This window comes from Lynx rufus, unplaced genomic scaffold, assembly GCF_022079265.1.
Source record: "Lynx rufus isolate CCGP_SWC_20201006 ecotype Redwood Valley unplaced genomic scaffold, mLynRuf1.p SCAF_6, whole genome shotgun sequence".
NCBI lineage: Eukaryota > Metazoa > Chordata > Mammalia > Carnivora > Felidae > Lynx > Lynx rufus.
This window is the reverse complement of record NW_025814878.1, coordinates 8695430-8711337: the sequence shown is the minus strand read 5'-3', so window position 1 is coordinate 8711337 and position 15908 is coordinate 8695430. Positions and strand designations below refer to the sequence as shown.

At 37.6% G+C, this 15908-nt stretch overlaps 1 protein-coding gene across 2 annotated transcripts in view; it reads right to left on the bottom strand.

Annotated features, from left to right (window-relative positions):
* The window catches only part of SYNE1 (spectrin repeat containing nuclear envelope protein 1), a 473246-nt gene that overhangs the window by 311330 nt on the left and 146008 nt on the right, over positions 1–15908 (bottom strand). For both annotated transcript variants that reach the window (XM_047102923.1, XM_047102922.1), the window contains exons 11-14: positions 13989–14126; positions 12163–12327; positions 2892–3004; positions 2165–2333 (exon numbers count right to left, since the gene is read on the bottom strand). In XM_047102923.1, coding sequence (XP_046958879.1) covers positions 2165–2333; positions 2892–3004; positions 12163–12327; positions 13989–14126 — 585 coding nt within the window. The remainder of the gene's footprint in view (positions 1–2164; positions 2334–2891; positions 3005–12162; positions 12328–13988; positions 14127–15908) is intronic.

Sequence of the window (15908 nt, the reverse complement as noted above, 5' to 3'; positions counted from 1 at the left end):
CAACACATTCCCATGTAACATGCATTTAGTAACATGAATTATTTTATCTATTAATATCATGTCGCAATCTCTCCTACCTCACCACCCCCTGCCCCAATACCATGCTGCCTGTAACATAAATAATAACAACTCTCACTATCAGGCTATAGTATATTAGTGTAAAATATTGTCAGATATGAGCTAACATTAAATGGAACTAATATTTACATGAGCTATACTCCTTAGTTCACTAAGCTACAGGAGATCATGTTAATTATTTGGTCTTTTAAGTTCAAAAAAAAAAAACTTTTCACAGCCAATTTTGTTAGATTAGTAAAAAGTTCAGTACTTAAGCATAGCTTTTGGTTCGGGAAGATGTGATTTCAAATCCTGATTCTACTTCTTACCAACTGTGCCACCTAAAACGTGTGGGTTGAGCATTGAAAGGCTTGATTCCCTCAGTGAAACCATGTGAAAATGCCACTGGGGTTGTCACTGGGTTAGAAGATCACACATGGAGGACACTGGGCTCATGGACAACACACAACATCCCAGTTATTAAAACTATTAAACAAAAAAATACTTTAAGGCCCTTTTCAGAAAAGATGGGTTAGCCATAAATCGGTATTTTTCACTACGGAATAAGAATATGCAGAAATGGTCATAAAAATGTCACATATGTAGCATAATTATCAAGTTTGCCAAGTATTTTAAGTTGTGTAGCAGTTTAAATCTAGCAGCTTAGTGAACTTCTCTTCATGGAGAAAACAGAAGTACTGTTTTTCTTTAATTAATATTTATGAAAGTTTTATCATTATAACAACTCTCTACTTACATATCTTTTATCTGAGAAGTTCAAAGAGAATTACTAACATCATTGTATTAGAACATTAAGCTGGTGGAACAGCCCCATTAAGCATTTCAGTCTGATTGGCTGTCCTTAAATAGCTAGAACAAAGACAGATCTGCATAATTACCTACTGAGCTCAGAGTGTATCATTTGACATGACTAAATCCAAAAATATAAATGCATGTCTGTAATTTAATATTTAAAAGACTAACGTAATTGCTTGAAATTAAAAAATAAGATTTTTCATGACTTTCCATAACAATTAAATATGAATAAGGGAAACATACCATATAACAGATTTCACATTTTTTGACAAATGTTTCCAAGACAATTATAGTAAACCTACAGGAAGATTTTACTGTAAACCTATTTATTTTCCAAATGCATCTTGTTCAGTAATCACTTTAAAAATGTAATCAAAATATAGCAAAATACATTCTGGTTCTAGAATGCTTCAGCAAAGATATGGTTTTAATCAACATTCAATCATTCCAGTTACAAAGCTCACTAGTCAGGTTAGAAATGGATTTGTATTTTAAACTTATTAATTTATCAGTTTGAATTTGTGATTAAACACAAGTGGAGAAGTACAGGACTGAGATGCCTTATGAATATGAACTTTGAAAACAAGTTTGTATTGCTGATAAATTTGGAGGGGGTATGTTTAGCTAACAGAAATAAATTACCTTTAATAAATAACTCTCTAATTACATGTAATGAAAACTGATAGAACAACCTAATTTCTTCATTAACGCAAGGCTACTATTCCATGTAAATATAGAATTATTTATACTGACAGCCCAAAATAGAAGATAGTCTTTAAAAATTTAATTGGTACAGAGATTCACAGACAGAATTTTACTTTTCCTGAATGCACACAAGAAGCAATGAAACTCAGAGACATGCTGGACCTAATAACCTAAAAACTAGACAGTCCCCTTTTGGATAACAGAATTTTCTGAACTACTAATGATTCTTTCTTAGAGACGTGAGGATGATCTTTAAGTATTTTAATTCAGTTTCAATAGTGAGCTCACAATCAAAGTCATGGGTATGCAATGCAAAAACTTTTTTTTTTTTTTTTAAGCAATAAAGCCAGTCACAATGGTTCGGTATGATTCATGAAGCTAAGTCTTTCTGTATTTCCAAAGAATATAAGTGTATATTTCAGGTTACCATGAAAAGCTTACTAACTTCTATCAAACCCATTTAACATACTGGTACCTTCATGTTTAAATTCAAGATAAAAATTACAACGTCAAAGCAACCGATAGGTATTAAATGCTAAATCCACGTGTCCTCTGATTTCTTTGTCAAAGCACCAGAGAGACTTACGATGTAGTTCTGTAGAAGGAGCTCCACGGACTCTCTCCTCCCATACTTGATGATCCAAGATTTCAGCTTTGACTCTGCAAGAACCAGCAGTGAGAGCAGACGGTACTTTAATTCTAGAAATTCCATTTTCATTAAGTGGAGCTCTGATGTGGAGGAAACAAAATGAAACCTAGAAATAAAACACCGAGAATTTACAGAATGTAAGTAACTAATAGTAACAGAGCAGTGCTTATTTAACCTGTTACACGTCAGTGCTAAATATAATACAAGCACAAAGTCTTCTAAACTCTAGCTGATCAATCACTATCAGGGGCTCTGATTCCTTTTCTAGCTCTGGATTTAAAGGCAAATCGTGATTGATTTAAGTATGTAATTTAGTTCTTTCCCCTGCCAAGACAACTCTCATCTGTTTCTTTTATAAGCTGTTTTTGCAATATTACATAATGTTCTTCACGGTGCTGAATAAAAATACAGCCTCTGAAGAAACCATTTCTGTGATTTCCAGGCTGTGGGGATATTCAGGTTTACTCTCTGCAAATAATAACATATTAGGATGTTAGCATTCTTAGCATATGTTATGGGAGCTCAATTTTTAGGTACTAAATGTAAGCACCTCTGTTTAAAAAAAAAAACCAACAGTCAATTCATTGAAAAGAAAAGAAATGGAAGAAACAACCACCGAGTTTTTAAAAAAAGGCACTTCATTTCAAACCAGCCATTCTCTTACCTCTCGGCCATGTCCTCTAATTGATCAGGTGGTACTGGGATCCCGTTAACAGATCTGGTCCGGTAGATTTCATGGAATGCTCTTTTGTGGGCATCTGTGTTTTGAAGCAGATCCTAAGACACGATTTAAAAAAAAAATAAAAAATGAGAAAACATGTTCACAGGAGGCTAGGAAGCATAATTTTCAGCTTGTACCGATGAGTCAATGTACTCAACAATTCCATCGTGCTGCTCCATCCAGATGTGGCTTGGTGCCTTTCATAGGCTTTTTACCTTGTACAGGAGCCCCGGTGCTTATCCCTAAGACCTGTGCTAGAGCTGTATCTAATAATTATGGCATCTTTTAAACACACACGACAGTTGCAGAGCAATGTATTCAGACATTTTAAAGGCACATGGTCCAAAGGAAAATGTAGTTGCTGCTATAAACAATGATGTGTTAGGATTTTTCTCTTTCCTTGATTTTGAATAAACTGGTTTTTAGAAGCTTAAAACTAAGCAAGACTAGTTTAACCCTTAGTTTTTAGAAGCTTAACACTAAGCACAACTAGTTTAACCCTTTAATGGTTTTATATATAAATATATACATATATACACATATATATATCACTATTTTTATTTTACTTCTAACACATGCAGACTATTATAAAGTGAAATTTGCTTGCCATCTAAAGTAAGTCATATATCACAATATTATTAAATATTCTTATGGTTAGAAGATTTCATTTTTTTTTTCAACGTTTATTTATTTTTGGGACAGAGAGAGACAGAGCATGAACGGGGGAGGGGCAGAGAGAGAGGGAGACACAGAATCGGAAACAGGCTCCAGGCTCCGAGCCATCAGCCCAGAGCCTGACGCGGGGCTCGAACTCCCGGACCGCGAGATCGTGACCTGGCTGAAGTCGGACGCTTAACCGACTGCGCCACCCAGGCGCCCCTGGTTAGAAGATTTCAAACAAGCACAGGGAATGTCCTATAGAAATCAGACTGGAAAGATCAAATGTGATGTTTATAAATATTCTTTATAGGCTGTATAGAACTACACAAATTTTAATATTTTATTTCTATTTGTTTTCTGAGATTTTCATTGTCGGTAGGCTTATTCATATAAAGACTTCACAGGTATTTCACAATTCCTAGCCAATTTCTCATATAGAAGCAAAGAGAGATGAAAGATGGTTCATGCCATATTCTCTAGAGTTTAGTTTGTTTCTCAATAACAGAATAAACACCCAGTCGTTTGTCACTCAATGAATATTAAGACCCATTAGCCCGTCAGGATAATACATTAAAATTAGCATTTAGTTTAACCCACACGAAGATTTTGTGGATTAATTGGACAAAATAGAAGCAATAAAAAGCATAAAGCCACAAGTAAGAGAGACATTTGATGGAAGGGGGAAAAAATGAAGGCACTCATATGTAAATTAAAATGTTAAAGTCATATGTATTTGTTCACATAAAGGTCATATGTGTTTGTGCCTTTTAATTTGAGGGACATTAGCTTTTGCATTGTAGAAAAATCCAAGGGAAAACTATTTCTATCCTGGTAAATTTTGTTATTATAATATATTGATCTGCTTGAATTGTAGGTAACTGCTCAGATATTCACAAGTTTCTCAAGCCCAGAGGGAGGGCATTCTGTGCAGGAGCTGATCACAGGGGACAGAAGACTGTCTTAGACCAACTAATGGCTATGAGTATTTCAGTCACTCTTTTCCTCCTTTATAACCTCCTGGCACATTTCTATGGCTTATGATCTTTGCTGAGACCCACTCAAGTGAGTGCAGAGCAAATTTAGACCCATTACCACGCCCAGCTCCGATTTATTCTATGTGACTATATGTTAATGTGTAAGTAGGGGTCTCTGACTATATTGGAATACCCATATGTCCAGTTGCCTTCTAAGAAGTCTTCCTTATTATAGTCAGTATCTAGTTAACTGAAAATATCATGACAAGGTATCAAAACAAACAAAAACATTTTTAAAAATATGATAAAGAAACTATAGTGGGCATGATGTCGCTGGGATCTCTGAAAAGCCATCTCACTAAAAACCAGCTAGATGCTGAGCACAGTCTGTGACTTTAATTCACTGGTGCACTTGCAGGAAGTAAGGAAAATCTCTTAGGTCTCCCACTCCTGTTAAAATATGACCCAAAACTGAGGCGCCTGGGTGGCTCAGTCACTTAAGCATTTGACTGTTGATATTGGCTCAGGTCACGATCTCATAGTCGTGAGATCAAGCCCTGTACAGGACTCTGCACTGGACATAGAGCTTGCCTGAGATTCTCTCTTTCCCTCTTTCTCTCAAAATAAATAATTAATTAATTTTAAAAATTATGACCCCAAACTGGATCACAGACCTAGCAAAAACCAATGGGAAAAGCTGATTGTTTGGGGCAAAAATCTATACCATGACTGCAGAAGTTGAGTCTTGGAACTTGGATAAGGTGGTAACAATAAAACTCAGAATCCTAATGATCCAGAACCCTCAAATACTAACAAAAGAAAACTGGTATGAGTGTAACAATATCAGACAAACTAGATTTGAGAATAAAAATCATTATATCATTAATCGCTTAAGGATGAAACTTCCAATTTACTAGTGTCTATGTTAATTCTAAACATGCCTAAGAGAAAGCTTCAAAATGCATTGAGTAAAAACTGATGGGACTATAGGGAGAAACTGACAAATCTATGCAGCTGTGGGAGCAGTCAGTGCACCTCTCTCAGTCACTGAGATGGAACAAAAGAAGTACTAGCATAGTAGGGGTGGGGGGCAGGGGAGAAGGGAGGAGAGGAAAAGGGCTGTCAATCTGTGGACCTCACAGGCCTTTGTAAGAATTTTGGAATGCTTATTTTAAGTAGGCAGAAGCTAGTGGGAAGTTTTGAGAGGGGTGAAATGAATAAACTTGCATTTTAAAAGCATTGCTGTGGCCATGTTATTGAAAATGCCCTATCCTTGATACGTTGCTTTCCTTAGCTTCTAAGACAACACAGGAGCTGGATTCCCTCCCACCTCACCATTTGCTCTTTCTCATACTCTTCTGCTCGTTCATCTTCTACTCTTTGATCTCTGGATATTAGATTCCCTTAGGTCTCCGTTCTTGACAGTTTTTTCTGTCTATGCTTCCTTATTTAATATCTTTAGTCTCAAAGCTTTCAACATCCTTCTATATGCCAATGATTCTGAACAGTTATCTCCAGCCTCTACCTGTGTCTTGAGCTCCTGTCTCTTATCTCTTACTGCCTACTCTACATGTCCACCTGGATGTGAAGAACTCTCATACTTAGCATGCCCCAAACTAATCTGTTGATCTTTTTCCCCAAACCTGCTTCACTGTCTCTCCACCTCAACTGATGGAAATTCCATTCTCCAATTGCTCAGTTGAAAAATCATAGTGTCAAATATGACTCCCCTTTCTTCACAATCAATATCTAATGCTACAAATTGCTCTGCCTTAAAAATATTCAGGGGTGCCTGGGTGGTTTAGTCGGTTAAGCATCCAACACTGGCTCAGGGCACCATCTCACGGTTCGTGAGTTTGAGCCCCACATAGGTCTCTCTGCTGTCGGCACAGAGCCCGCTTCAGATCCTCTGTCTACCTCTCTTTCTGCCCCTCCCCTGCTCACTCTGTCTCTCTCAAAGGTAAATAAACATTAAAAAAAATATTCAGAATGTGACCATTTTTCGTCATCTCTAGAACTACCATCCCGGTTCAGGCCACTCTACCCGGATTACTGCGACTGGTTCCCTGGTTTCTACCCTCTATTACTAAGCCAGGCTTTTCTCACACAAGACAGAGTGATGTCATCATTCTTTGGGTAAGAAAGTTGATGAAAAAAGATGGTTAGAGTCCAACAAAGAAAATCAACAGTGTCAAAAGTGCAATTAAGGAAAGAAAGAAGATGCAAAGAAACAACATTGGGGAAAAATAGGAGCTTAACTACAGGCACAGAAAGGATTACCAAAAAAAATATATTTTCAACTATTTTGAATAATTTTATGGCAATAATATTGAAAATGTAGTCAAATGGACAATTTCCCAGTAAGTATAAATTGGTGTTATTGACCCAGTTAAAATTCTGAAAGCCTGAATATTTCTAATCATTTTCAGGGGCTGGGAATACAACTGTGAAAAAACAAACAATAATTCTTGCCCTTACAGAGTTCACATTACAGTATAGAAAACCGAGCACTAACTGAGATACAGAATTAAAAGAGCAGTTGAGATGCAGATAAATACTAAAAGAAAAATCAAATAGAGAAGAGGGAAAAGGAGTTGTGATTTCAAAGGGGTGGCCAAGAAAGTGTTGACTAATAGGTGACATTTCAGTAAAGGAAAAAAGGAGACAAGGAAGAACATACTGAGAGACTGATCAGTGGGAAGATGTTTCAGGCCAAGGAAAAGAGAACATAAAAGACAATGGCAAGGGCAAAGGGGTTGAGGTGGGGATGTGCTTGCCTGTTTGACATCATCTTTTCTGTAAAGTTTCACTGACAACCCTCGTTAAAATTGCAACACCCCTAATATTCTCTGTCCTTTTACTTTCTAACTGAAGATAAATTTTACTTATTAGTTATTTATGTTTATTATTTCTTATATGCCTCCCCCTATTAGAAGGCAAGTTATATGAGTGTAGGAATTTTGGTCTGTTTTTCTTCTGGGTGTATCGCAAATGCCTAGAACACCACTTTGCACACAGAGAGTGCACAATAAATATTTGTGGAAAGACCGGGAAAGATTAGAAAGGCACAGCAAGAGGAGCAGAAAGAAAATGAGGAAACCAAATGAAGAAAGTGTTTCAAGGATTCAGAAATAACTATGTGAAATCCTTTTAATAGGCGAGGTAGGACGAGGACTGAGAATTGACCATTAAGTGAGGAATAAGGAGAACTCTCATGAACCTGACGTGAATAGCATGGCAAGAGAAACCTTGATCCAAATGGGTTCTAGAAAGAATTGGAAAAGACAATTCTGAAACCAAAATGAGCATGATAACTCTTTCAAAGAGCTTCATTGAAAAAGGAAGGAGGAAAAATGGACAGTAGCTGGAAGCAAGAGTAGGAGGAAGAAAGACAATTTTTATTTTTTAAATTTTATTTATTTTTTAAATAATCTCTAAGAGGAGAAGATTAACAGCATATACTTTATGTCGGTGGGAAAAATCCAGCAGAAAGAGAAAAAAAATTAAAAAGGCAAGAACTAGAGGAATTGTTTACTGGAGAAGAGCAGGGAGGATGGGCTCTCATACACTACACATGTGGAGGGGCTGGTCTTAGATCAGAGCACAGATGGTTCATCCCTAGTAACAGAAGTGAAGACTGGGTATTCAGGCACAGATGCTTGTAGGTGGGTTGATGTGGTCGTGGGAGCTGGCGGAAATTCTTTTTTGATTGCTTCTATTTTCTCAGAGAAATAGGAAGCAGTGTCACCAGCTGAGAGTAAGGATATGGGAGGAGGTGTGGAAGATTTGAAGGAACAAGGTATGGAATAGTTGTCCCTGAAATAAAGAGGCAATGGAATCGGGAAACGCCTTTGGAGTGCCAGGCAGCAGTAAGGACCCACTTGGGTTAGTCATCGTGCCTGGGGGTGTGTTTTTCTGCAGGCACACTCAGCGGCATGTGCGTGGGCAGGGACTAGGTAGAGAGTTGGCTTCAATCGGGGTTATGTTTAATCAGGACAACAGGACAAAGGAAACCTGGTCAAGACAATTAGCGTATGTACAAAGGAGTGATCTTTGCGGATTCAGCACTGAATTTAAATAGAGTACAAAAGGAACAGATGCCTTGAAGAGGGTGAGACTCAGTAAAATCAAAGGATTAAAGAGCATGGAGTCCATACGTTTTGGAGCCAGGGCAAGTTTGATTGGACAGTGAGATACATGCTTAAAGAAGACACTGAAGGAGTTTCAGTTACTCGTGATGACAAGTTCTAGACTATGCCTTATGCCCATCAGGGGCATAGAGGGAAGGATGGGATCACTGAAAGACAGGAGATCAAGAAACTAAGAGGCCAGGTTTTTGGCAGAATCATCTATGGGTTACTGAAGTTTTTAAGAATTATGGCATGCATTGCCATGCAGGAAATTAAATCTTCAAAAAAGGAGGGGAAGTGACCTATGTAGGATTGATAACCGCAACACGGATGGGTAGTAGGTGGTAGAGTTTGATGGCTATTTTCATAATTCCTTAAGACGAAAAGCCTTACTTTGCCAAGTCTCCACTACTAAAAAATAACTAGTAAGTTTAATTACTCTACATGGATTACATGCAATAGTTTTGCGGGCATAGTTAAGTTTAGAGTTTAAAACAATCTGGACTACCAGCTATGTGACCTTGGGCAAAGCATTTAAACTCCGTCTGCCTGAAGTTTATTCATTGACAAAATGAAGATAATAATAATAGTTGTCTCACATCCTGCATGTCAACTGCTTAGCAAAATAAAGTACTTAAGACAGAAACATAGCTGAATACTCAATTATAGTTAACTATGACTATTTTTGTCATCTTCCTAGATAACTACGCATTAAGGTATCTGGAAAATAGAAAAGCTAGTAAAGGTGTATCTTGCTTTTCGGAATAATATGATCCTACCTACATGTAAGTTAAGTTAAAAAAAAAAAAAACTTTGGTAGAACCATTTATAAAATAACCCCTTTGCAAAAAAAAATTAAAAATTATCTGAATCACGTTTTCAAACACTGATTATGTATTAAGAGACAATCGTCATGTGGTACGTTTTTTTTAAAAGATGTGAACCATGCAGAAAACCAAAAATTTGAGATCTTGATAGCCTATCTAAGTTTTCATGGCAAAAGCCATAGTTACTTTTAGACTGGGATAAGTAGACAATATTCTCAAACATTCTTGCTTATGTATTAATGAGTATTATGTTGTCCTTTTTTCCATTATTTGTGTAACCCTGTCTCAAGATTTCCCCCTATTCTTAATATAGTGAGAACTGCATCTCCAAGCCAGCCCAAGTTGATGGGCTGATTCTTCTATTGAAGAAGACTAGAATTTTAGTTATCTCAACAATGATTCAAACTGCTTACATCATCAAAGCTTATCTTATTATAGGTACCTAATAAATATATCTTAAATAAATGAGAATTGATTTTATAATTAACAACAACATTGTTTTATGACTCTACTACTCTCAGTACCCGTGCCCAGACCTAGTAAAAGTTCCTACCTCAGTAAACAGATCATTCTGGAGATTTGCCTTGACCTAGTCCTAGCCCTTACTTGCCTCTGCTTGCTTCCTGTTGTCTCTTCATTGCATTCCCTGACCTTCTCTTCAGTCCTTTCTGATTTTTAGTCTCAGATAAGCATCTTCTCCAGCTCTTACCCCTACCCTTTCCCTACTCCATTTCATTTTGGTATTTATGGTTGTTCGTTACACTCTGGTAAAAAAGGTGGTTCCAGCTGCACAGTTGATGGTTGGCACAGGGTCTCTATCTCTCAAAGGAGCCAGGAGAGTCATGAGGGGCCTCAGTTCATATAATCACTGAGACACACGGACAGCGTGTGTGCATCCAACTTAAAACTCAACGTTCAGCAGGTGTTGCTGCAGCCTAGAGTGTGCAGTGAATCAACATGTCCGCTAAATCTTATCAACTGGTAAATAGCACAGCCAATATGCTTGGACATTTTCTCTGTGGTGGAGCATTTAAATCAGACCTAAGTATATCATGCAAACAACAAACACATGCTGTGTCTCAAACTTCTAGATTGGAGGCACCTTGTACATAAAACTGGCACACAGTAGGCCCTCGGCGTATATTCACAGAATTAGCACATCTAACCCACAATCCATACCCATTCTACATCTGATTTTAAACCCTAAGGTAACTTCTTTTGTATGAATTAGTCACCTCAGTTACACACTATTTCAACTGTTACATGACGCATTAGGTGGTAGTTACAACGAATTGCTAATCTGTTGAAGCGGTATTATTGTGTAACCCTGTCTCAGCATTTCTCTCTATTTTTAATATACTGGGAATCTCAACAAGGACATAGCCCAGGTTTTTCTGCTTCTAAGAAGACTTAACCTGATTCAGTCCCAGAGAAAAATCTTGGGACTTGATCTCTTATCCTCTATCTTCAGAGACAGTATAGACTGGATTTTATGTGTGTGTATCTCCACCGATGGAGCAGACGCCAAAGTCATGCTTACCAGAGAAGCAGATTCTAGGGAGTTCTCTGTCTGTTTTGTGTATGGTGGCGGTGGTGAGAAGGGGAGAGGCTAAGAGATCAACAGCAAAACTTAAAGTATCTGGAGATACTGATTACAACTGAAGAAGGGCCAAGAATAAACGCAGAAAGGACCCTGACCGATTGTGCAGGAACACAAAATCTTGTTGTGTCCATCTTGTTTGGCGGCCGGATCTGGGGTGAGTGAGTCGAGCCGAGAGGGCCAGGAGCTGAAACTCCATGCCACCTCTGTACCTCTACATTTCTAGTTGCAAAGATAAGGTCCCAGAGGGGCCTGAAACCAAATCTGTCATGAATTTGCTTTACAGTCTAGTTTAGAACATAGAACAGTCTATTTCCTTGAAGCAGTAAAAAAATATTCCTATCTTGGCAGGAAATATACGTGAGCCACAGATTGCCCATATTTGGTCACCTCCCCTTGTCTGATTTCCACATATACAGTATCCCTACGATGACAGTAAATGAGGTACACAAACTCAATTGTACGAAACACAGGACTGAGTTAATATGATGTTAATGAAAAACAGCATTTTTAGTTAGGTCCCACAAAACCCAAAGAGGAAGATGTTACAATTTATACTAAGCACAACTGACTCTGCAGTACACTAAAAAAGTCGCAAATAAAAGTCATCAACGCCTAATCCCACCACTTCCTAAAATCCCCACTCTCCTGTGACCCCCTGCCCCTTCACAGCAAAGGACATAAAAACTTGGTAACTTGGCTTGCCTTCCTTTGAGAATGGAGACAGGAATGAGGTCTAGAACCAACAGCCAACCACATTATTACATAAATGTGTCTGTGGGCTTACCTTTCAAAAAATAACATATAGCAACGGCAATAACAAAGATAACTGCCCAGAAAATTCTTCAGAAAATAAATCTACTGGAACTGTCGTTAGCAAGCAAGGAAGACGGAAATGCGACATCTCAGAACCTGTATGAATGGACACTTGGGAGACCCGCATCAGTGGAAGGTCTAAACAGCCAAGTCTTCAGACAACACTAGGACTGCTGTGCAGGAAGGTCTCCCCACCAGAACTCTTACCTTGTGTTGCTCGCGTTTCCGTTGTATTGTGTTGGCCGTTTCCTCATGCACCTGCTGAATGGTTATTTCCTCTCTCAGGGCCACCTCCGCTCTGTATAACCAGGCACCTATGGTGCCCAGAGGTGCAGGGAGAGATTTATCAAGCTGTATATGCCAGTCAAAGAGCTGAAATACAAAAGTAGAAAAACAATGTCACTCAGACAGAGGACAATTCCTTAAATTCCCTCAAATGACTTTTAAAGCCCACATAAGGATTTAACTTAATCATCTTGTGTTAATTTAATAACTATCAAGTAAGAAAATATCTGTGTTCTGAATGCGGTACTTGGAGAATGAGGAGGAAATTAGAGTTACAAGCAAATTTTAAGGAAACAAAATACACCTTAGACATGGAAGGGTATTATTGGGAGCTTAAACAATTTTCTACCTATAGGAGTAGCACAAAGCCCCCACTGATTTTTCAATTTGGCTTTTGCTGAAAGGGAAAGGACTCGGTTTGCTGACGTGCTCCAGGATGTAGTTGTTATACGCTGGGTACACTGTTGCGTATCCTTTAAAATCTCACACAGGGGAACAGGTGCAGAAAAATCAGGGTCATCTAGATATCTCTGGAGGGAAAGGAACATTCAGGATTCTTTCTATGAAACTATAATTCCCTAACCATTTCTTCATTTCTTCCCCTTTATCCAATTCTTTTGGGGGGTGGAGGGGGGTGGGGAGGAGAGTGCAAGAAGAGGAGGGGACAGAGGATCCAAGGCAGACTCTGTGCCGACATGCTGTCAGCACCAAGCCCAATGTGGTGCTCGATCTCACGAACTATGAGATCATGACCTGAGCCAAAGTCAGACTCTCAGCTGACTGAGCCACTCAGGTGCCCTTCCACTTTATCCAGTCTTAAGCACTGTTTCCTAACTTACTGGAATACCAGATGGGATAGGTTGAGGTGCTTGGGAACTAACCTATTCTCTGGTAGAGTTTGTGGGGAAAAGATTAGATTATAAAAATGAAGTAAATAGAAGTTCAAGACAAATATTCTCAATAGTGATAGAAGTTTCAGTGACCAAGTTTGAAATCTTGGTCTTTAAGTTTGCAAAATATTAACATGAAATTTACTGAGCAGTTTTTCTTCAGGCTCATGAAAGACCAGATTAGAAGATTTGCTTAAATTAAAGCATGTAAAAATAAATGTGCATATACAAAGATTACTAACTATTGATGAAACCTAGCTATAGACTTTAGAGAAGTTATTGAGGCTCCATTCTTGGGAGAGCCACCTTTTCTAAACAACCCAGAATTTAGTTATGTAAAGTGAGCAGTAACCCAGGTGGTCTTGCAGGATTTCAAGCCATCATCTACTACGTGAAACTACGTGTTTGGGGCAACTGGGTGGCTCAGTCGGCTGAGCATCTGACTTCGGCTCAGGTCATGATCTCACAGTTCGTGAGTTCGAGCCCCGCATCAGGCTCTGTGCTGACAGCTCGGAGCCTGGAGCCTGTTTCGGATTCTGTGTCTCCCTCTCTCTCTGCCCCTCCCCCGCTCATTCTGTGTCTCTCTCTCTGTCAAAAATAAATAAAAAATTTTAAAAAATATTACAAAAAATAAAAACAGAAAAAAGAAACTACGTGTAGGGCAGACAAAGCAGAAGAGTTGTTCAACCAAGTTCAGTACTTCCACTAACTTAAAGGAAAACTCCCATGGCTAAGTCTTTCCCTCCTCAGCTAGAGGCAGTAGGATCAGATGACCTATCACTGTTTAGAAAACATGATGGAAAATGTTCTTGACTAAATTACATAAGCCTTAGTAAAATTAATCACGAGAGAACTTACCCTGGAGGACACTCTATCCCAGGACTGCTTTACCAATGCTTGGTCAAGTGACAATTTACCGTCTCTATGTACTGGTTGTATTAAATGTTCGATCTGCTTCCTTTTTATTTCATATTGAACTCTGAAGTGCTTAAATGACTAGAAGAGGAAAAACAGAAACGACATGGACACGAGTCAAAAACAGCAAAAGCAAAGGAAACCACATTTCCTAAATAACAATCCTTCATATTTGGATAACACTCAATATACGTTGTTGATAATAATGACAAGTCGTGATACTGATAGCACTGCCATTCATCAAGCCCTGATGATGAGCCTGGCCCCATGCTAACTGCTCTTTGCACATCATCTCGTCTGGCTTTCTCCATCACCCTACAACATCGACATGCCCTATTATTATTACCATAGGAAGCCCAGAGGTAACTTGGCAAGGGCAAGTGGTGGAGGCAGGAGTAAAACCTAAGATTTCTCATTTCTAGTTAAATAATCTATGTGCAAGTCCATGCTCATCAAGAAATCGTAGAAAACAGGAATATAAACCTATGTTAATAATCAAAATAGTTGCTTTACTTCAAAGTAAATAACAGTTAAATAATAAACCAAATAACTTAGAGATACAAATTATATACATCAAAGTACTACTAATTTGAAGATATCTAAATTTGTGCTTAAGTAAGGCTATCTAAAGAGTTTTACATAGGGGACCTCATTTATATAATAATATTTTGCTTTAACTTTATGACATTAAAATATTAATTATCGTGACATTTCTTTTATCGTGGTGTGTATAACATAAATTTGTAATATGTAGATTTAACCATAAGTCAAATGTTAAACTAAAAAAGTAGTGATTTTAATAAAAGTTCTACATTTACATTAAAATAGCACATCCTGGAATAAAATTCCACGTCCATATATGAAATGAACATGCCACTAAAATGTGTAATTATGTTAAAGAACGTAAGAATGGCCCTACAGAGTCTAGCAGGTAACACATCTGAAAGAATCCGAGTAAACAAACATGTAAGTTCACATGAAGAACACTGGGGGGAGACGGTGAGTAACTATTTTACCACAACTTTTATCTTCCGTTTCCTCCAACTTCACGTAATTTATAAATACCAAAACATAAAATTGATCTTTAATTTTACTTGACAGAATTTCAATTTTATTCCACAGAATGAAAAAAGTGGAAAATACACTGTTATGATAAGTAGAAACAGAAAATGCTGATTATGTAAGAAACACACAGACGAAAATGTCCCCTATATTCAGATTTCACAAGCTCTCTAACCCTTTTTTAAGAAACAGCCCTTCATCTTTGGTCTGAAGGGAGTGTTTCTATTTTGTGCTTTTCTAATCTTTTGTTTTCCTTTTATAAAATAACATCTGTACAACAGGTAACTTCATAATTTGGAATTGATTTTTTATAATTTATGCCTAAACTAAAACACACACTAGTCTAATAAGTAGATTTACTCTGTTGTTGTATTTCTACTCTCAGTTTACAGGTTTCATCATTTTTTAATGAGACTCATCCAGAAAATTGTATTTTTGAGAAAAAAAAGATTACACTAGCTTTCAAAGCAAAAAATGTACATACATATAAACACATACATATTGCTTTGCTATGTTCAAATAATATAATATTGATGCAATTATCCACCTAAAGTCAGGAAGAATTTATATGTGTTATATACAATCACACACTAATGCCAATGGCTATATCTTTTATCATCTGTCATGTTGAGTCTCATATCATTGCCCCTCTTTATGTAGCAAAACCAACTGAAATATAAACTAGGATATATTATAGTTTGGCCACTAAAATGCGATGCTGTTTTAAATAGGAAAATGTTCATGCTGCATACAGTGAATTACAATTTAGTGGGGAAAACCTGTTGTAAGACTCTGTGTCTT